The sequence below is a fragment of the Pecten maximus genome, chromosome 4 (assembly GCF_902652985.1).
Source record: "Pecten maximus chromosome 4, xPecMax1.1, whole genome shotgun sequence".
NCBI lineage: Eukaryota > Metazoa > Mollusca > Bivalvia > Pectinida > Pectinidae > Pecten > Pecten maximus.
This window is the reverse complement of record NC_047018.1, coordinates 49,750,707-49,772,980: the sequence shown is the minus strand read 5'-3', so window position 1 is coordinate 49,772,980 and position 22,274 is coordinate 49,750,707. Positions and strand designations below refer to the sequence as shown.

The following is a 22,274-nucleotide window of genomic DNA, read 5'->3' as shown; positions in this document are numbered from 1 at the left end:
TCTAATTTATCATGTAACATTAATCAAAACAAGCATTTCTAAGTGAAACGGTATCAAAAAATGTTCCAAATATGTTCGCCGTTTAAGCGTTGTTTCACAAGGAGGCAGGTCAGTTGACTTGACACACTTGCTAAGATTCTAAAATAAAGATGGTTTCCGTTAGAGCCGAATACAGCAAAAAAAATACATACGGTAGGTGTATTCCAACAATGTGGATGCCAGTTGCAGGATGAAATGATTTATAAAATCTACCAAACCACAGATGTGGGTGTCATCCCCATACCTTGACTAAGTCCACATAGTCGTCGGGCTTGACAGATGGGGCTACTCTCGTCAGTGACATCACAGATCGCACTACATTCGTTGTGTTTTCATAAACATGGTCGTCATTCCTGTCCAACTCTTGTGTTGAAGCAGCCTCCATCTGTCGGATAGAAGACAATGGCAAAATGAAATATTTTTGGGAAAAAAAGAACTTTTAAACCATCTGTCGGATAGAAGACAATGGCAAAATGAAATATTTTTGGAAAAAAAAAAGAACTTTTAAAACATATGTTTATTTTAAGTATTTTTATATTTAGATACAGTAGATTTATATAAAAAAAAAATTTCCCTAAACAAAATTTAATTGACCCCTAATTTGCTTCGTTATATATATGTCATGAATCCTGAATAACAAACTCAGTGATTTTTTTGCTGTTGTCATTATCTCCCACAATTCCTTACAGGGAAGTTCACTTCCATAGTTGTAACAAATGTGTATTTAAATACTTTACATATTTATTATAGATCTTGACTGGTACACAGACATCCTTCTCACAAATCTATATTTGGTAATCTTAAAAACAAATCTTTATATATAACTTATATACAGGTATTTGAATACTTTAAACTGCAGGTTTATATTTAGTTAATACTGTTATTTTGATATTACATAGATATATTAAATAGCATCGCATGTGGGTTAATGTTGCATTAATAATTAAAAAGAACAAAAATCGTCATGTTTTTATATAAATTCAATATTTAATGATTTCCCGGTAAGTTCTGTTTGTTTTCTTGATCGGATTTTAATGTTAGGTGTCCAACGTCTTTATCGGGATGTTTTCGTCGGTCCTCCTGTTCTCGCGTGGTCACGTGATCGGCACGAAGGACTACATTAACACTTGGTCGGTAACTATGGCCAGAGCACCCGACCAACGTATTTTGTCGTACAAACAAATATGATGCACTTATTCATCGTGCTAAGAAACCGAGAAAAAGTGCTATACATTCTTCTAATTATTCAAGTATGGTTACATAACGGCGTTATAAAGGGGTCTTAATTGACGTAGTGCCGATTAATTGACTACTTTTTAAGTAATTTTGACGATGTTTGTCATTTTCGTAAGAATGTACAGCACTTTTCGTTGTTCCCATACAATTACCTTCACGCTCTTACCTGTTTCATAATTATTGATTTAGGGTAGTCGGGTGCTCTAGAACGATTTATAGAGCAAGTGTTAATGTTCATTCTCCTATATTGGAACTCTTCAGTGTTTTAAGTATCGAAATCGGCATATAGAAAAGAACAAACGTTAATTAACGAATGCAATGGATCGTAATTAATTGAAATAATTATTTACAGATGATTGCCAAAGACATAAGGTATAGTTAGACGTTTTCGGCTGTACATGCAAGTTTGTAAATTCGACACTGTGATAAAACCACCGTCCTCGTCATTGCCATGACAGCCGATCGAAGCTCCGATCACGAATGCACTGTCAAAGTGAAAGTTGAAGTATTTTTCGCAACATGCCGTTTAAACTTAAAATTACATTCACACCTCATATTGATTGGGGTTGTTTAATCATACCTGATCAATTGAATTGTAAGAAAACTAACAAAAACACTAAAAAACACAGAATGAAGCCTTCGTGTCAGGCAGTGCAGACACAACGCGGGATCTGTAAACAATGTGACGTCATTGGAATGTACAAGTTGCAACAATGTACAACAACGTATTTTTACATGAATACACTAATGAGCAACAAAACCGGACGCAACATTAACCCACATGCGATTATCTATCATTTTATTGAACTGCGTAAAGACAGGGTGGGCTTATTACCAGACATGGTTTTCTATCTGGGTAGATATTACGTATCCTAGAAACTAACCTTAGTGGTTGGAGACGGCAGCTCTGGGTCACTGTTTATACTGCTTCGGCTGCCACCTGAGATAAAAGTCATCAATTTAGATATTGCAAATAAAATATCCTAATACATAATGATTTATTAAATAATCATAATTTGAGATCAAAGTTGCAAAAACACTGAAACAATGATTTCGGAATAATTCTACAAAAGGGCAACAAACAAAATCTACAATTTGTTTCTGTTTGTTTTGTTTTAGTATAAATTTTGAATGTTTAAAAGAGAATTTAACCTGGAATACTACAACATTTAAAATTGGATTTCAACTTCTTAAACTAAATATTTATTACTCAATCATTTACCTCTCATTTCCCATTATTGTGTCTACTGATACCAAGGCCACTGACCTATTTTGACACCAGAGTTGACCTATTTTAACACCAGGAGTTGACCTAATTTAACACCAGAGTTGACCTACTTTGACACCTGACTTGACCTATTTTCACACTAAAGTTGACCTACTTTGATACAAGGAGTTGACCAATTTTGACACCAAAGTTGACCCATTTTGATGCCAGAGTTGACCTATTTTGACATTTGAGAGTTGACCTATTTTGACACCTGGAGTTGACCTATTTTGATACCAGAGTTAAAACATTAAAACATGATGTTGGCATATATATAAAAACTGATATATGTTTCTACTTACTGGATGCGTGGCTATTACTAGAGGTACGTGAGTATGTAATGGTTGGGCGTGTCTGGACTTCCATGGCTGGCTGAGATACAGGGGGCTGAGATACAGGGGGCTGTGGTGGAGAGTTCTCCTTACTTCCCACATCAGACTTCAGGCTGGGTGGCTGAAACTTATCTCTGCCCTGTTGAACAAATTAACAAGTTACAATACAAAGGAGAAAGAGACAGAGGCAGACATGATAATGTACAGACAGATAGAAGAACACAACGCAAAATGATGCAGTCTCGATGGGGCGGTAATAATTGGATTGAAAATTAATCGAAGTTTTACAAGTTTATACGTACATTGGTGAAGTTTCTCACAAAATTTTTAAATGTTACAAAACAGGGACTAGAATATCTTATCATACAGTTTAATATAAAGGAGATAAAGCTATTGTAAAATAATGTTGAAATATTTGTTGAAATCAAAATGGCTATAACACAAACCAGTTTGGTTTCCGACGCCTCTAGCCACTTAGCGTCCTCATGTAGCTGTCGCTGTTGTAACAACAGACGTTCCTCCAGTATTTTGGGGTCCACATCCTCGTCGTGATTAATGTGGGCCCGGGGTACTCCCTCCGACGTGTGGAAGTCAAATTCCTGTATAACATTGTACAGGAAATGTAGTACACAGAAAATGGGCGCGTAATATCTCATTTATAATTTTACAAACTCTTTAACACACACAGTAAAAAGTAAAACCACATAGACACAATAAATCTAATATTACAATATATTATTTCTAAACTTCTCAATCAAAATGGTATATCAATATCATTTTCTTCAAGCATTTTTGCGTTTTAAAATCAGAAATGTTTTATTTGTTCAAATGTAGGCTTTAAGAAAAGTATTCCATTCTGAATGGACAGGTTTTAAGTTCATATACATAAACAAGCATTAACAGACAAATTCAGACAATTCATTAACAGGCCAGGGCTTTTTCTCAATGGTTTGGGATGGGGTCTCTTCGTCTCTTTTTGGGAAGAAAATTGGTGAATTGAGAAAAAAATTTCAGAAGTAAGCAGAAAATTTTTGGTAATTTGGCTTTAAAATGAATTATGTAATTCCAATTGGGAATGGAATGGGGCCCATTAACGGCCCCAAAAAAGCCCTAAGAAAAAGCCCTACAGGCTATTAAGAACATAAGATACATTATCTAAAAAAGAAATCATAATATCAGTATATTAATTATCTAATGACGACATGTATACCAACCTCAGGAGAAAGCCTGGGATCTGTAGGAATCTGATGGTCTATCACAGCTGAATTTCTTGGCGATGGCTTACGGTACTGGTTGCCGAGGATATCAGACAACTCATGATGATTACGCGGAACGTGGTACCCGAAAGGCTTTGAGGAAGCCCCACCCCGGCGAGTCGGCAGACTGGCTGCCCCTGGGTCGGGGATGGCATGGATGGGCATGGCAGCGTCCATCGTACTGCTGCCCGGGTGGTGATTGTTAGAGGAAGGCACAGCGGTGTAGCCTGAGGAAGATGGAAAGTAGTGCTGAAGGTTTATTTCTGCGGGCAGCTGAGAGTTCCGCAGCGTGGTGGGTTCTGAGGCTGTTGGAGGATGTGTCTGAGGACTGAGGCCCTGCAGAGGCGTACTGTGACCTACGGGTAGATTGGTAGTACTGTTCCATTGGTGTGGCAGGCTGGCCACACTACTGTTGATGGCTAAGTTTGGCGTGGAGCCGGAGGGTGACATGGCAGGGTACTGGGGGCGGGCCGGTTTAGGGGGTGGCTCCTCGATATCTGATCCACTCGATCCTGTAACAAAAAATTTTCGTAATTAGTATTCATATAAATCAAATAAATTCAAATACAGATATCAACGAAGCCCATGTAAAAGTATTATATCGGCACATTTTCTGAAAACTAGGACCTAGAACACTTTACAGGAAATCATTCAAATGTAATAAACATAATGTATCACTGAAATTAATTTCAATTTTCAAACCCCACAGATGATTCTTAAGAGAAAAGGATCTCTTTATGAAATTCAATAATTTTTGAAAAGTTTAACAATTCTTTTTTTATATGAGACAAAGTGTCTTTCTATCCCCTATTTTTATGATTATTTTTTCTTTAAATAAAATAAAATGTGTCATTTTCTTATCAAACCCCTTCCCTCCACCCCCCCCCCCCCCCCCCCCTTTTTTTTTTTTAATAAACTACAATGTGTCATACAGAGCCAGCTTACAATTTTCATGTGGATTATCTCCCTTTCAAATCCTGTCATGGTTATAAATTTGAATACTGTTTGTGGTTTTCATAAGACACAGGTGATATCAAAAGATTCAGATGAAACTAGTGGAGACTGTAGCAGGCTTGATAATATTAATAGAGCACACTACAGTACACATATAGGAAGTATCTCTAAAAGGCAACTGTCTTCATTTTGTCAGTTTACATAGTCAGAAAATTTACTCTGACAAATTAAACACACTTCAATGAAAAGTTTTTTGATTTATTCCTTGTGTATAATTTCATATGTCAGACAGTTAGATCTGAGCTTGGCAGATACCAATATTCTACTTCAAATCAATTAAAATCAGACTGAACAAACGATATTATACATATCGTCATATGATCATGACTTGGCTTTCAATGAGTGCGATCCCAAATTAGCCACCCTACAACAGCCGTGGTAGGAACTCTTGTAATTTTTAGCTTATTTAGCCTCTGAACTCTTGTAATTTTTGGTTTATTTTGCCTCCGAACTCTTGTAATTTTTGGCTTATTTAGCCTTTGAACTTTTGTAATTTTTGGCTTATTTAGCCTCCGAACTCTTGTAATTTTTGGCTTATTTAGCCTCTGGTGGCAAAAACATGTTCAAAGAGGTTTGTTAAAAATGGCTGAAAATGTCCGAGATGTGTTCGATGAAAAACCAAAAGGATACAAGAGATATATACCAGATCAGCATCAGCATGATAAGTAAAAAGATAAGTACAGTCAAACCTCGATGATTCGAACTTCGTTGATTCGAATTTCTCGCTGTATCGAACTGTTTGCTTGGTCCCGAATTTTCCCACTATATAACACTACTAACGAAACTATGTATGATTCGAATTTTTATAAATCGAAGTTTTCGATGTATCGAACTTTTTTCATGACTCGTTAGCTATGATATTATAGGTAATTGACATCTCATGATTCGAACAAAAAATTTACCTGTACTGACCACTGGACAGGTGTTTGTCGTGACCCCTGCGGCAATATTTCACACCTCTCCCCCAAATGCCCTGACTGACAATAGGGATAACGATAGCGTGTGTTGTCACTCCCGGTCATGGGGTTAATTAATAATCAGACCATATTGATAGATAAAAGGTGTATTTAGATGCCATGACATTTAATCACTCCGGTAAAACATTTCGGTAGTCGTCTCTGATAATCTCCGCCGCCATTGAAATCAGCGGTCGGTGAGTAAATTTTACGGAACTGTAAAACAACCGGACCAATTTTAAACACAAACAATTAGCGATGGCTTTACTCATATTCAAAGTGTCACGTTTCAAACTTATACATAAATATCCATGTAAATCGATTATTTGTCATTCAATCATGCATTCTCCAACCGATCGGCATTCCGTATTTTATATGCACATAACGTAAACGCACGTGTCTTTAGCAGAAAAGCCTAACGACTTACGTAAGTGTGCATTGTACTTATTTTGCTTTATCTGTTAAACGCGATATAAGTGTTTTGTAACCGATACATATTTTGTTTGATTAATAAAATGCTTAGGTATAATTAATGAAAAGAATTTTTATTTTATTGTGTTTAAGGTATACATTAACTAAACTTTTCGGTGTGAGCCTGACAGGCGACGATCAACACGAAGACACTGAGGACATGTAACGTTAACAGATATGGTCATTATCAAGAAAACATCGATCTATTGTCAACCATGAATAATTCGAAGTCCCGCTGTTTCGAAGTTTTTCTGTTAGTCCCTTGAACTTCGAAACATCGAAGTTTGACTGTAATATACAGGGTAATATAATTCAGCAATATACCACATTACTAAATGATGCTTCCTCTTGAAATAAGATAAATAATTTTGATAAATTACCTGTGTCACCTCCATGAGCAGTGGATATGGAATTCTGCAGGGAGAGTTTTAAACTAGGCCTCTTGATGCTTTGCCTTTTGACATTTTCTCTCAACATGATTGTTCAATACATCCACCACTATGACTTATCGATCGTTAAACATACAATGATAGTACGGAAGATCACAATAATGTTGTCTTCTCCGATAATGTTGAAAAAATATCAAAATTTTCCTCCTCTGTATCAATAATGAGTTATTTACATACTTCACTAACGATTCTGAACTAATTTCCGTTATTTAAACATCAACAAAACATGAACTGGTGTCTGCCCGAGATCTATCTATCCTCTCCTCCTATGACGAGATGTCTCCATGACATGAGACCGTTTCCGATTTGATATCACACTTGTATGAGCTGAGTTCTATATCAAGCTCCTCTGAAGCTATAGAATTGTGACCTTGTGCCCCTAAGTACCATGTGAGACCACAAAGGGCCTGGCCAAAGGGCAGTGCGTCACAGAACACACCTACATCACACCTTTCTACATATGTATGTATGTATGTAAAACCCTGTAGGGGCTAAACTCTCCCTAACAGGCCCTATTCCAGTAACACAAGGACCATCGACACGGTTAAATGTGAATCCACTCAATATGATTTCCTGTCAGTCAGTGTGCAAACAACTGTAAACAAATACACATAAATACAAACATACGTACTCCATGAGATTTCTTGAATCCTCCTGTTATCTCTTCTCATCTCATCCTCCTGTCGACATCTTTCTTCCTCCAAGATCTCACTAGAGGCAACAAACAAACATGTATCGTTAAACAGATTTTATTGAACAAGCATTCACATATATTGTGTGCTATGGAAATAGAGTTCAAACAGCTTCAAAGACTCGGATTATTTTGTAAAAAAAATTCCATCCATTTAAAAGTTGCTGAACCATACAATCCGCGTTTCAATAGTTCACAAACGTAATTATCTAATATTCTTCTTTAATCTGAACCGGATTAAATGAAATTAAAACCCATCACAATTGAAATCCAGTATTTAGCAATAACAAGAGTCGCTAGCACAAATATAGCTTTATTTAGACTTCTTTTCTTTTTAACAGTATGTGTTTATTTGTATATTATGTTCATGTAAACAGAAATTAAACATTATGAATTCTTTTTAACTTTTTATTTGTATATTTATGTACGCAATCAGATATCCATTTTAAGTACTTTTGAACTCTATATTTGTATCTTTATGTACATGTAATCAGAAATTATTCAATATAAATTCTTTTTAACTATTCATTTGTATATTTATGTACATGAAGTCAGAAATCAAACATTATAAATTCTTTTTAACTATTTATTTGTATATTTAAGTACATGTATCAGAAATTATCCATTTTAAATTCTTTTGAACTCTATATTTGTATCTTTATGTGGATGTAATAAGAAATTATTCACAAATTCTAAGACTCCAAGCATGTTTTGCTTTCATATTAAATTGACATGAATCCACATTCAGTACATTGATTAAAATTTCACCCTTTTGTACGTATGTGTCAGTACGAGCTAGATTTGTCACCCTCATATTTATATTTGCTATAGTGCCTCAAGTACTGAACTGTTCCATCAATAAGACACAAGTTGACTGCGGAGGCTGACACCGTGTAAACAATAACGAAAACATGCGACATATTTAGCCCTTGTTCAATAGATATAAGTACGACACACTTATACAAACTACGTACTTCCGTTCATTCTGTGATTCATGCTTCCTACAACACCAGGATATCCTTAAGAAGCATTGTTATATAAGTATTGTGACCTACAGATGACCTTGAAGTTCACTTGGTCAAATCCATGTTATATTTACAGTATCAAAACTTAGTTTTCTTTTGGAACCAAGTCAATGAAGACTTGAGAGCTTTTGTTCTTTTTAATTCTTTTTCATTTAAATGAATAATCTAAAACCCGTTTAGATTTACTCCTCTTAATTAAATTATTTTCAACCACTTTTTACTTCTATCATTCTAAATTACAATATATATTCAAATTTCTAACCCACAAAATGACTTTGGGGTCTCGATTTTCTTAAAATGATATTATTAAACATCAAATGATATATGGCTCCTCCACTATCAAGGTTGAACAAGACTAGTTTATGTTTAAACGGCAACTGTTATCTTCTCAAAAATTAACTTATCAAGAACAACCATGTACGTTGCCAGATTCGGAGTCTGAATCTTTAGGTTATCATTTAGATAATATGAACATGTTATTTATGTTTTTTGAAAGAAGACATTTATCTTGATAAACAGTAACTGTTTAAATATCCTTTACAATGACAAAAGAATATACATTATTTCTTCAAATAAAACTTATCTTATTCATACAGATATTTTGACCAGCACTTTTCTCATTTTAATCCAAATTTTATCTGAATTTTTCCCATATAATCAAACCATTCTGAACAGACAGTTAACCAATTAGGTCACATAAATTTTTTTTTTATTTTATGTTTCATGTCAAACAACAATATCTTTTTCTTTAAGCGTTTCAAACCCTGTGACCCAAGCTGGAAGGGGTGATAAAATCAGAACACAATCAACTCCTCAAACATCGTACTAATGCACATTTATGAACACTTAAACTCCTTCTTAATGATGTCCCCCGCCCAACATGTCATATTGCTGAAATTAGATGAAATTTCTTAACTTCTACTAAAGCACTGACCCCTAATTGCTCTTTGGAGCCCTGCCCCAGCCCTCTACATACAGGGAATACAATTCATTTATTCATATAATTACATGTAATTCTGTTGACCATGACAGTCAAAATCCCTTCAGTAACTATAGGAAAGGCTGACCAGTCAGAGGTCAGAACTAGAGGAAAGGCTAACCAGTCAGAGGTCAGTAACTAGAGGAAAGGTCGACCTGACAGAGGTCAGTAATTAGAGGAAAGGCCGACCAGCCAGAGGTCAGTAATTAGAGTAAAGGCAACCAGACAGAGGTCAATAACTAGAGGAAAGGCTGACTAGACAGAGGTCAGTAACTATAGGAAAGGCTGACCAGTCAGAGGTCAGAACTAGAGGAAAGGCTGACCAGTCAGAGGTCAGAACTAGAGGAAAGGCTAAGCAGTCAGAGGTCAGTAACTATAGGAAAGGCTGACCAGTCAGAGGTCAGAACTAGAGGAAAGGCTAAGCAGTCAGAGGTCAGTAACTATAGGAAAGGTCGACCTGACAGAGGTCAGTAATTAGAGGAAAGGCCGACCAGCCAGAGGTCAGTAACTATAGGAAAGGCTGACCAGTCAGAGGTCAGAACTAGAGGAAAGGCTAAGCAGTCAGAGGTCAGTAACTATAGGAAAGGCTGACCAGTCAGAGGTCAGAACTAGAGGAAAGGCTAAGCAGTCAGAGGTCAGTAACTATAGGAAAGGTCGACCTGACAGAGGTCAGTAATTAGAGGAAAGGCCGACCAGCTAGAGGTCAGTAACTATAGGAAAGGCTGACCAGTCAGAGGTCAGAACTAGAGGAAAGGCTGACCAGTCAAAGGTCAGAACTAGAGGAAAGGCTAAGCAGTCAGAGGTCAGTAACTATAGGAAAGGCTGACCAGTCAGAGGTTAGAACTAGAGGAAAGGCTAAGCAGTCAGAGGTCAGTAACTATAGGAAAGGCTGACCAGTCAGAGGTCAGAACTAGAGGAAAGGCTAACCAGTCAGAGGTCAGTAACTAGAGGAAAGGTCGACCTGACAGAGGTCAGTAATTAGAGGAAAGGCCGACCAGCCAGAGGTCAGTAATTAGAGGAAAGGCAACCAGACAGAGGTCAATAACTAGAGGAAAGGCTGACTAGACAGAGGTCAGTAACTAGAGGAAAGGCCGACCAGAGAGAGGTCAGTAACTAGAGGAAAGGCTGACCAGTCAGAGGTCAGTAACTAGAGGAAAGGCTGACCGGACAGAGGTCAGAAACTAGAGGAAAGGCTGACCAGACCGAGGTCAGTAACTAGAGGAAAGGCTTGACCAAACAGAGGTCAGTAACTAGAGGAAAGGCTGACCGGACAGAGGTCAGAAACTAGAGGAAAGGCTGACGAGACAGAGGTCAGTAACTAGAGGAAAGGCCGACCAGACAGAGGTCAGTAACTAGAGGAAAGGCTGACCGGACAGAGGTCAGTAACTAGAGGAAAGGCCGACCAGACAGAGGTCAGTAACTAGAGGAAAGGCTGACCAGACAGAGGTCAGTAACTAGAGGAAAGGCTGACTAGACAGAGGTAAGAAACTAGAGGAAAGGACGAACAAACAGAGGTCAGTAACTAGAGGAAAGGCCGACCAGACAGATATAGGCTTAGCCTGTTGTCTGATTCTTTTAACAATGTTGTATTAGCTTGCATGAATACTTGTATGTACTATATATGTATTGTTAATAACATATTTTGAAATGAAATACTACAGAATTTCTTCTTTATGTGTGTGTATGTTGTATTAATGTTTGATCAGAGAGAGAAAAAAAAAAAAATTTGTCAAGTGAATTTAACTTACCAAAGAAGAATTTTCAGCTCAGCAAAAGAAGGCCTCTTTGAGGGTTCATAGGACCAGCAAACACACATCAGGTTGTACATGGAGGGGGGACAGCCGAGGGGAAGAGGGAGTCGCTCACCGTTCTCTATCTTCCCTATCACATCATTGTTCTTCACATGTTGGAATGGTTTGACACCGTACATCAGGATTTCCCAAATACACACACCTGTGATCGGACAGATTCTATAATACACACACCTGTGATCAGACAGATTTCTAATATAGTGTGTAAATAAAACATCCATGTGCTTTTACAAGGTGTGGACTTTACAACCGGCATGGGTTTATCTTCAGGTGTGGACTTGAGATATGGGCTTATTTCCAAGCATGGGCTTATTGCCAGGTGTGGACTCGAGATATGGGCTTATTGCCAGGTGTGGACTCAAGATATGGGCTTATTACCAGACATGGGCTTATTACCAGTTGTGGGTTTTTTACGAGTATAACAAATTTCTCAGACTCAGGACTATAAAAAACACTTTGTTTATTACAGAGTTTGTTATTCCTGATTTGAAAATATATAGTGAAGCAAATCTGTACTTTTCTGTTGCTAATATTTTGTTGTTTTTGCCTTCATTTTGCTTGAAGATTATACATGTAACTGGTTACTTGACCAGACTGACCAGAAGCGACCACTTACCAAACATCCACACGTCACTTGCCGTAGTGAAGCGTCTAAAGTTAATGGATTCTGGAGCCATCCATTTAATGGGTAGCTTTCCTTTGGAAGCTGAAAAATAAAATCAATTTGTCAGAAATATATCTATCATTTTATTTCTGTATACAAGAAAATATTGCTACAGTTAAGTAATCACCAACCCTTGGTCAAAAAGTTACACCACAAAATTTGGTACAATTTTGACAACTCGGATATGTCCAATTATTAAAATACTATGTTTCAGACATTCCTTATCAGTTTTAACATGTGGAAAGGTTTTGTTTTCCATTCATCTTGTTTTTGTTCTTTTTTGTTGCATTTTATTTTTTATTTTTTTTTTGACTACTAAAGTATGTCTGCCAATACGTTTCAGTTTAAGTAAAAAAAAATATTCATTGTAATTTATTTCTGTGTTATTACATTCCTATGCTAAAACTATCCTCTGGTTTTGTGATTCTTCTCATTCAAATACATTGTGTGCTGACAAAATACAGAACTATTTCACCGAAATACAGACAGAAACCTGGCATATCTATACTGCTACACATTCAAAATGTAGTTTTCATTTCAAAGCATGAAATGAAACATTTGCACTATCCCGGATAACGTTACAATATACAGTAGCACAATATTGGTAGAAAAAAATTTAAAATTAATTTTACAACAATTGCGAAACAAATCATATCAACTTATATTAATCACACTTGTTGGCCCGGATGGAAGTGTGTGAGGGGTCTTACTGTGGCAGGAAGCCAAAAGATTCACATGGTCAGGCAATTGACCCGTACCTTTTCACATGATCAGGGAATCGAACCCCAGCCACCTAGGTGAAAGGCAAGTGTGTTTCCATTGTGCCACCCAACCACCCTGACACCCGACCACCCTGACACCCGACCACCCTGACACCCAACCACCCTACTTGACTCTTGTTTCTTTTACCCATCACAGAATGATGGTAAGATATGAATTCATACTGCTTTATTAAATTTTAATAAACCTCAGTATCGACTGTAGAATTAGCGAGAGTAAATTAAATTGATACTAGTCAACATTGATCATTTTCCAATCCTAGCTCGAACAAGCATTTTAGTCTAATTCACTATAATCAGCTAAAAACATATCTTGTCGATCAGATTTTAAGAAACAATATAAATACTTGTCTGTCATCATTTAACACTTAACACAGAAAATATGTTACAGGAAATGTTCTACAGATGTTTCCTGTCGGCAATACACATTTCTAGGAAGCTTTAAAAATTAAAACCTACATTTCGAGAAAATTAAACTTCCTTCAATACACACCAGGAAGAGAAAGGAATAGTTTGATTTGTTAATAAAAATATATATCGGTCAACAGACAACAGCTGTGAGTCCAGACACCATTGATGGTACAGAAAAATAGTTATTAATAGACAAAAAGTTGGTGAAATGAGGACAGAGCTCAAGATAGTTGGGAAGTAAGGCAAAATAGGCCCCAACGTACCAGAACTGATTTTATACAACAAGAATGCTGGGTATTGCTAAAGCAATAAATGTTCTCTAGCAGCCCTTGCTAAAAATAGTAACAGTGACCTTGATCTTAAAACCCTTGAAAAACAGTGAGCTTGGCTTTAAAACCCTGAAACTTGAACTTGATCTGTTTGCTTTTTAGAGTATGTCTTTTTTTGTACTCGTATTCAAGTTACATACCAACTTTCACCAACATACCTCTAAGCATGGCTGAGAAAAGTGTGAAAAACTTGAGAGCGAGAGGACCCTTAGATTAGAGAGTGTTAAGTCACTAGTTAGGAGACAGAGAGGTTGATTAAGGTGGCGACCTCGTTCTCCCGGGGTTTGTTTCTCCCTCCTATACTGACCTTTATAGTAACTTTGTTCCTCCACGACTCGTGACAGACCAAAGTCCGCCAGCTTAACACAGTCATGTGACGACACCAATACATTCCTTGCAGCAATGTCCCTGGAAAACAATCAATGAATTTTTTTGACACAAGCATATATTTAACAAAAAATCAACCTAGATTTTTACATGTTCAGCAATCCTCCATATCTGGGAGGGAGATTCTTTTATTTGCTGACTCCTTCATTTTCAACGTATGTTATCTATCAATTTTTTTTTACTATTTATGACTTCCAAAAATCCATTAAAAAAGATGTTTTAAAAAATATAGACATATTAGTTTGTCAAACTGAAGTCCATAAACATACTTTCTGAGTCAAGAAATTTTGAATACGCACAATCTTTGTAATGAAAATCCCACAAGTTTTGCCTGTGTCATTTGAAAAAGATTCACCTTTTAACAAGTAGAAGTCTAACATTGAAAATTTACAGAGAAGATCAAACCATGCAAAGTTCATTGTAAAAGTACACTGAGCCTCTGGCCAAGCTTTTCCCCCTCAAAGTGAGATAGTTTCCTACCGGACTTGTGTTACTTACCTATGGACGAACTTTTTACTCTCCAAGTAGGACAGTGCCGTACACAACTGACAGGTATACAGTATCAAGGTACATAGGTCAAGAAGGTGTGCATTCTTTTGTAAATAAGCTCTCATCTGTAACAGAAAAGCATACAATAAGCTCTTGTCTATACATAAAAACATACAATAAGCTCTCATCTGTAACATAAACATACAATAAGCTCTCATCTGTAACATAAAAACATACAATAAGCTCTCATCTGTAACATAACAAACATACAATAAGCTCTCATCTGTAACATAACAAACATACAATAAGCTCTCATCTGTAACATAACAAACATACAATAAGCTCTCATCTGTAACATAAACATACAATAAGCTCTCATCTGTAACATAAAAACATACAATAAGCTCTCATCTGTAACATAAACATACAACATAAACATACAATAAGCTCTCATCTGTAACATAAACATACAATAAGCTCTCATCTGTAACATAAAAGCATACAATAAGCTCTCATCTGTAACATAAACATACAATAAGCTCTCATCTGTAACATAACAAACATACAATAAGCTCTCATCTGTAACATAAACATACAATAAGCTCTCATCTGTAACATAAACATACCATAAGCTCTCATCTGTAACATAAACATACAATAAGCTCTCATCTGTAACATAACAAACATACAATAAGCTCTCATCTGTAACATAACAAACATACAATAAGCTCTCATCTGTAACATAACAAACATACAATAAGCTCTCATCTGCAACATAAAAACATACAATAAGCTCTCATCTGTAACATAAACATACAATAAGCTCTCATCTGTAACATAAACATACAATAAGCTCTCATCTGTAACATAAACATACAATAAGCTCTCATCTGTAACATAAACATACAATAAGCTCTCATCTGTAACATAAACATACAATAAGCTCTCATCTGTAACATAACAAACATACAATAAGCTCTCATCTGTAACATAAACATACAATAAGCTCTCATCTGTAACATAAACATACAATAAGCTCTCATCTGTAACATAAACATACAATAAGCTCTCATCTGTAACATAAACATACAATAAGCTCTCATCTGTAACATAAAAACATACAATAAGCTCTCATCTGTAACACAACAAACATACAATAAGCTCTCATCTTTAAAGGGGCATTCCTTTGTTCGGACTTCAGAAACATGCACAATTTCAACTGATAAAATCTATGTCCGAACGATGAATAAATGAGTGTTTGTGCCAACATGGATTGAAATTAATGCAGAAATGTACAAGAAAAGGGTGTATGGTATACAAATACCTATGTCTTTGCAGTAATTAGTGATACTTTGGGTAGAATTAAGAATTTTCAGGACGTAATACTCGAAAAACTTTGGTTTATCTTGAGAGTAAAACTGCATTATCAATGTAAAGATTATAACTTTAACTACTTGGAAAAAATACATATTTTCCAGCAAGTTGAATTTCGACAACCTAAAGTTTATTCAAACAATAGAATGCCCCTTTAACATAAAAGATATACAATCATAAATTTTCTGGTATGATATGATTCATTCCGAACTAGACAGTATTTTTGACGATGATGATCAGTATTCCACAGTGAACTAAGTGTACGACCTATGTAAAACATAATGAAATAATAATTGAAAACTGTATGGACTATTCTAGAAACGAGACACTGTCACGGGACAGCACCTTTTTTTTTATTCTGAATCAGCCTCTTTTGGGATAACCAGGGATTCAATCACTGCTATTTCAAAATTGACCATTGGAGGGATATTTCTCAACAAAATGGCCAACAGGGCAGTCATTGTTATTTTTGGAAGTTGAAGTTGGCTAACCAGAACCCTTCATGAAGAAACTGGCTGATGCTTCCGACAAAAACCAAGAAATTGTTTTATGAAGCAGTTACCTCCCCATGTTTGGCAAGCTCCATGACGATCCAGACAGGGCCTGGTCTCCGAACAGATCCCGATAAGGTGTATGATGTGTGGGTGGTCGAACTGCTGCATGATCACTGAAACAGACACATGTCAATCATAACATCAGACTCCGACGGGAAAATTTACCGCAGCAAAAATATGCCGTATTTTGTAAAGAAGATCAATAATATTTCAAGAGTATATTCGATTGAACATCGAAGAGTAACTCTGAGCGATGACTTTCAAAATTTGATCAGGTATATAATTTGATGTCATAGAACTTGTATTAAACGCTGTAGATATGAAATGAATTTCTTGAGAGGGTTTTGACATATCTTTCACCTTGTACAGAATTTTTTTTTTACTATGGGCAGACACATGCATATATGCTTAAAGTATATAATTCATTTATACTTATCATAGTTAGGGGTATAATTAATGAAAATGATTCTGTTCCGCATTCTGGTCTCAGACAATGTAAAAACCATGTTGGAAAAGTGACCCAGTACTGTTTTAGAAATAAGGAATATACTGTTCGCCACTTCAACACACAAAACATGCTTGACCTTGCTTTACCTTGCTTTAACCTTGCTTTAACCTTGACCTACTTACATGCCTCCTCCAGGAACTTCTCAGTCATGGATTCCTCATTATCTTCCTTACACGTCTTCACGGCCACTGCTACAGTCATTCCTTCCTACAAGTCAAATATCCAAACAGACTTTTCAACAATCCAAAAAGCATCAACTGTTTTTCTTCTCAAATGAACAATGTAAACTCAATTTTCTAGATGCATACTAATAATTCGTACCATGACTCAAAATTGAGTCAAAATCCAGAGTCAATCGACCTACCAGTAATTGCACCTATCCATATAAAGGTACCACCATCTTTTTTTTCAGGAAAAGATGGGTGAGCTAATTTAAAGATCTGCCAAATAATCTTCAATCTTTAACCACAGACTCTGGATTGTTCCACCCAGACATCCCACGAAAACGTTTCCCCAATACATTAATTAAGCGCATGTCTTTTTTGTTTTTGTAAGCGAATAGCAAGCTTATTAAGTCAAATATATTATTACTTTTCTTCTGTACATGACTTCTAGTGTAAAATACAATTTATTCTCTTTTTTTTTTGTGAGGGTAGGGGTGGGGATATTACAGTCTTATGAGTAAATTTAGCTTATAGTGGGTTTTTTTTTCATTGACAAACCCTGACAATACTATAAGCTCAATATACCCATGCCAGTGAATACTGTATAAAACTAATAATCCCAGGGCAGTAAGAGGTAAATTTGATCCCATTGGACTGGTGGACTTATTGGAGCCAATAACTAACCAGACTTATTGTCAGATAAGTACAGAACTATCTTTTTGACTATTTTTTTTATTTCTTTCCCTTTGAAATATACCGTATTTGACCTAATAAGGGCGCAGGGTGCGGGTAATTGACAGTGGGGGCGCCCTTATTAAGATTAGTTATTCTGAAGTTTTATGAAACAGACTATACCTTATAGCAGAATACCCAATGCTGTGGAAACGGTAAAATATTCAGTCATAAAAATATTCCAGATGAAGATATCTATTCATTATCATATATTAAGCTTAAACATCACTTGAATACTCCTGTAAACTTGTAAACCATGCCAGCTGATCTTTAGACCAGAGAACATGTGTTCCACCATTTATGTTCAAATGGAACTCTTTTGTGTTCTATTTATAGAAACAGGTGATTTCCCAGATCATATCAGACATCGTTTTCTTTGACCTAATAATTGATTTACAATGTCTTTTACTAGTTTTCTGTTCTGAACAAACGTTATTATCAACAAGAATGAAGTCTTTACTTTATCTTCAAATAAAGATGGTAAGTTATTATTTGTATGTGTGTTTAGTTTTGGGTGCTCTTTGCACTGACATGTCATCTGTAGCCTGTAGGAATACACAAAATGTGGCGAAAACATGTGTTCCAGTTACTTAATTTGCTGAAGAAAATTGAACACCTAAAGTAGCAAAATATTTCACATGAATTATTACTTTTGAACACCATTTTGACACTCAGTCAAAGATTTATTTCCTTGAAAAAAGGTAGGGGCGCCGTTATTAGGGCAGGCGCCCTTATTAGGTCAAATACGGTAAACATTTAAACTAACCTTGTCAATGTAGATGCCCTTATGGACATCGCCAAACTGACCCTCTCCCAGCACCTCCTGTAGTTTTATGGCGTCCCGTCGAAGCTCGTAGTCCCGTGCTGTTAAACCAAGCCAACAGGTTACACGATTATATACAACAAAATCTACTTCTAAATTTCAATTCTGAAAGAAAGATATGAATTGACAGCCTTTCTATATATAAACATTTTCTACACAAATTCTCAATGAAATGTAGCACTGAAAACGGTTTATGAAGCTAAGGTTTACAGAGTTTGAAAGTAAACGGATATGGATTGTTTTTTTGTTTTGTTTTAAGGGGTTTAACATCCTCGAGACAGTCAGGGTATAGAAATCTCAATCAAATCCACATGTGTCAATATACACGTTCTTTAGATACAGGTAATATACACTGCTTTGTAAAAAAAAAATTTAGATCAAATTTTTATAGATCAACAAATTGTATTTTAACTATGTATATATTCATGCTTTGAATAATGTCAAGCTACAGCATTTCACAGCCAACTTCCTACATCATAACATTTTTATGAAGATTTGATAATTTTCAAATTCACTGACATGTACCCGTACCAACTAAATCTTTCTTGAACATTTATCAACAAATATTCAGTGCTTTTATACATCAAAAACATGTGATTATTTTTTGTAATCTTTTTATTAACCAAAACTTAATTACAGTTAAATCTGTTTGAAATAACGTAAAAAATATCTGATGATAAATTTTTTTATATACAGCAAGTCACGTAACGTATAAAACATTGGGAGTATGCATACTATCATTCTACAATATATGTCATGTAACCAATTATCCTCAACGTCGCCAAGTGTCAATTCTAAATACTTATCATTTCTTTACAGTTTACATATAAACTAGCTATACATCTGGTCAGACCAGGATAACCAAAACAGCAAACTAAACCGACTTGAAACTTTTCCCCCGTGTCACCACTGTTTATCAATCATCTTTGTCACACAATCTTTAGCAATGACAAAGCAAGCGTGCGTGCAAAATTGAGTAAAAATATATAATACATGTTTATATACTATGTAGGCCTGAAAACTTTATATATATTCTTTCCCTAATTCAACAATGAAAAAAAATCCTTTTTATTATCAAGTTATTTAGAACAAATTCTATTGGTAGTTTATTATCCACAATTTCAGGAAGAAATCCAGAGAACTTTAAGTCTGGCATTAAAATGCTGGACAGTGATAACGTATGTTGACAGGGTTATTATGGCCATAATTCTATATAACAAACCGAGGCAGTAGAGAAGTTTAATCCCTACCTATTATTGATATGCATATGATGATGTAACTGAAGCACATGCTCTACCTACAGACAGTTGATGAATATATTTTTGATGTTTCATCCGTGAATAATAAGTATCAGGTATGTAAATCACATTTATGTTATCTATTACCAATATATCACAACAGTAAAGCCATGCATACTAGTCAAATCTGTATATAAAGGTCACTCAACAGAGCAGAGCAAAATGGCCTTTATAAGACAGGGCCTATGAACACTGTTGGCCTTTATCAGCAGGTGACCTTTATATACAGGTCACCTCTGTAGGCAGGTGGCCTTTATAGACATGTGGCCTCTACATACAGGTGGCCTTTATAGACAGGTGGTTTTTAAATATCTATATATTAATCAATATCAATGATATAATTTGTTTTACAATTGTTATAGAATTAATATACAATGACTAGCACTACCTTCGGAACCCCAAACAGGCAACCATTATAGACAGGTTCCTGTTACGTCGATGTGGCCATTATAGACAGGTTCCTGTTACATAGATGTGGCCATTATAGACAGGTTCCTGATACATAGATGTGGCCATTATAGACAGGTTCCTGGTACATAGATGTGACCATTATAGACAGGTTCCTGGTACATAGATGTGGCCATTATAGACAGGTTCCTGGTACATAGATGTGGCCATTATAGACAGGTTCCTGATACATAGATGTGTCCATTATAGACAGGTTCCTGGTACATAGATGTGGCCATTATAGACAGGTTCATGTTGTACAGGGACGGTTGTATTTATAGACAGGTTTTTAGTATATAGTGAATTGTTCACCCTTTAGGCAGGATTGACAGTACCAAAATTCTTTATACATACTAGATATAAATGTTAGCTTTCAGAACTTTCTGCCGCTAAATAAAATTCACAGTGTTAAATCTTCTCCGACAAAATCAGGAATAACACAAAGTCTGTAAGATAACCTACACAGCATATTAAATCTAAATCAACCCAAAACTACATACAAGTAGAGTATAGCCTGCTAGGAGGGTAGACGTTAGCTGCTCTCCCTATTGCTTTGGACCAATTTGTCAAGATTCTTAAGAATTGTCATTTAACAACTTTAATACAACATGCATGATTTTTTCACAGAAAAAAAGTCCACAGTCATCATATGTACATAGTACTAGCTATACAAGTGTATTCTGTATTTCTTTAAAACATAACCATGCCGAATTCACAAACTCACCATCACAAAGAAGTTTTTCTCTCATTGCAGTACACAAAATCAACACTAAATGCTGATTACAGGGACAATGTTATAATAGTATGAGGGATAGGCAGTCTATAAATTATCCGTTAGATATTTATACGGACAATATTTGGTATCACACAATATCGGTACGTAACGCAACATATAAAGATTCTATACTGAACAACAGACACACTGCAGGACAGCAAGACCAAGCTGAGGATGCGACAGACAGCGGAAATATATGATTCTTAAAGACAGGAGCACACAACTCGTCATTCCGATTGACAACGTAACAAAAGCTGGCAATGTAATATTATATACATATTATTAGCAGAGGTCAGCAAGTTTTGATATCTTTCGCATGACACAGAAATTTACATCTCGAACCTACCGTAATTCAGCCATCAACAAGCCTGATAACATGTTATTTAGTAACGATAACATGCTTTTTATTGACGATAACATGTTATCTATTGATGATAAGATGTTATTTATTGACGATAGCAAGTCATTTATTGACGATAACATGCTATTTATTGATGATAACATGTTATTTATTAACGATAACAAGCTATTTATTGACGATAACAAGCTAGTCATTGATGACAACATGCTATTTATTAATAACATGCTATTTATAGATAATAACATGTTATTTGTTGATGATAACATGTTATTTATTAACGATAACATGTTATACCAGTGTCACACTGGCTGCAAGTACACAGAGGGTGTCTAACAGTCACACATGCTCTTTTGTACAGGTCAAGGTCGTTCATTCTCAAGGTCACTCACACTTTTTCTTCTTCCTTCGGCTGCCATACTGGCCTAGATGTACCGCCAAACAGAACATCAGTAAAATATACAGAAATAAGGGTCACATACACCACTCAAAATAATATTTCTACAACTTCAACAAAAACAGAAGAGAAAAGAGGGATAGCACTTTGAAGTACATCACATGTCACTAAAAGGAAATGACAAAAAGATATTTAAAACTATTTCTTCATATTCTATTTAAATTTGATATCCACCATTTAGGAAATAGATCTTCCTTAA

At 35.7% G+C, this 22,274-nt stretch overlaps 1 protein-coding gene across 1 annotated transcript in view; it reads right to left on the bottom strand.

Annotated features, from left to right (window-relative positions):
- Positions 1-22,274, bottom strand: part of LOC117326351 (focal adhesion kinase 1-like) — a 90,621-nt gene that overhangs the window by 2,329 nt on the left and 66,018 nt on the right. Inside the window, 15 exon segments of the mRNA XM_033883061.1 lie at positions 284-424; positions 2,160-2,215; positions 2,845-3,013; positions 3,321-3,473; positions 4,089-4,642; positions 7,652-7,731; positions 11,464-11,668; positions 12,143-12,232; positions 14,017-14,117; positions 14,595-14,710; positions 16,522-16,566; positions 16,568-16,626; positions 17,144-17,228; positions 18,684-18,781; positions 22,011-22,043. Of these exon segments, the coding sequence (XP_033738952.1) occupies positions 284-424; positions 2,160-2,215; positions 2,845-3,013; positions 3,321-3,473; positions 4,089-4,642; positions 7,652-7,731; positions 11,464-11,668; positions 12,143-12,232; positions 14,017-14,117; positions 14,595-14,710; positions 16,522-16,566; positions 16,568-16,626; positions 17,144-17,228; positions 18,684-18,781; positions 22,011-22,043 (1,985 nt within the window).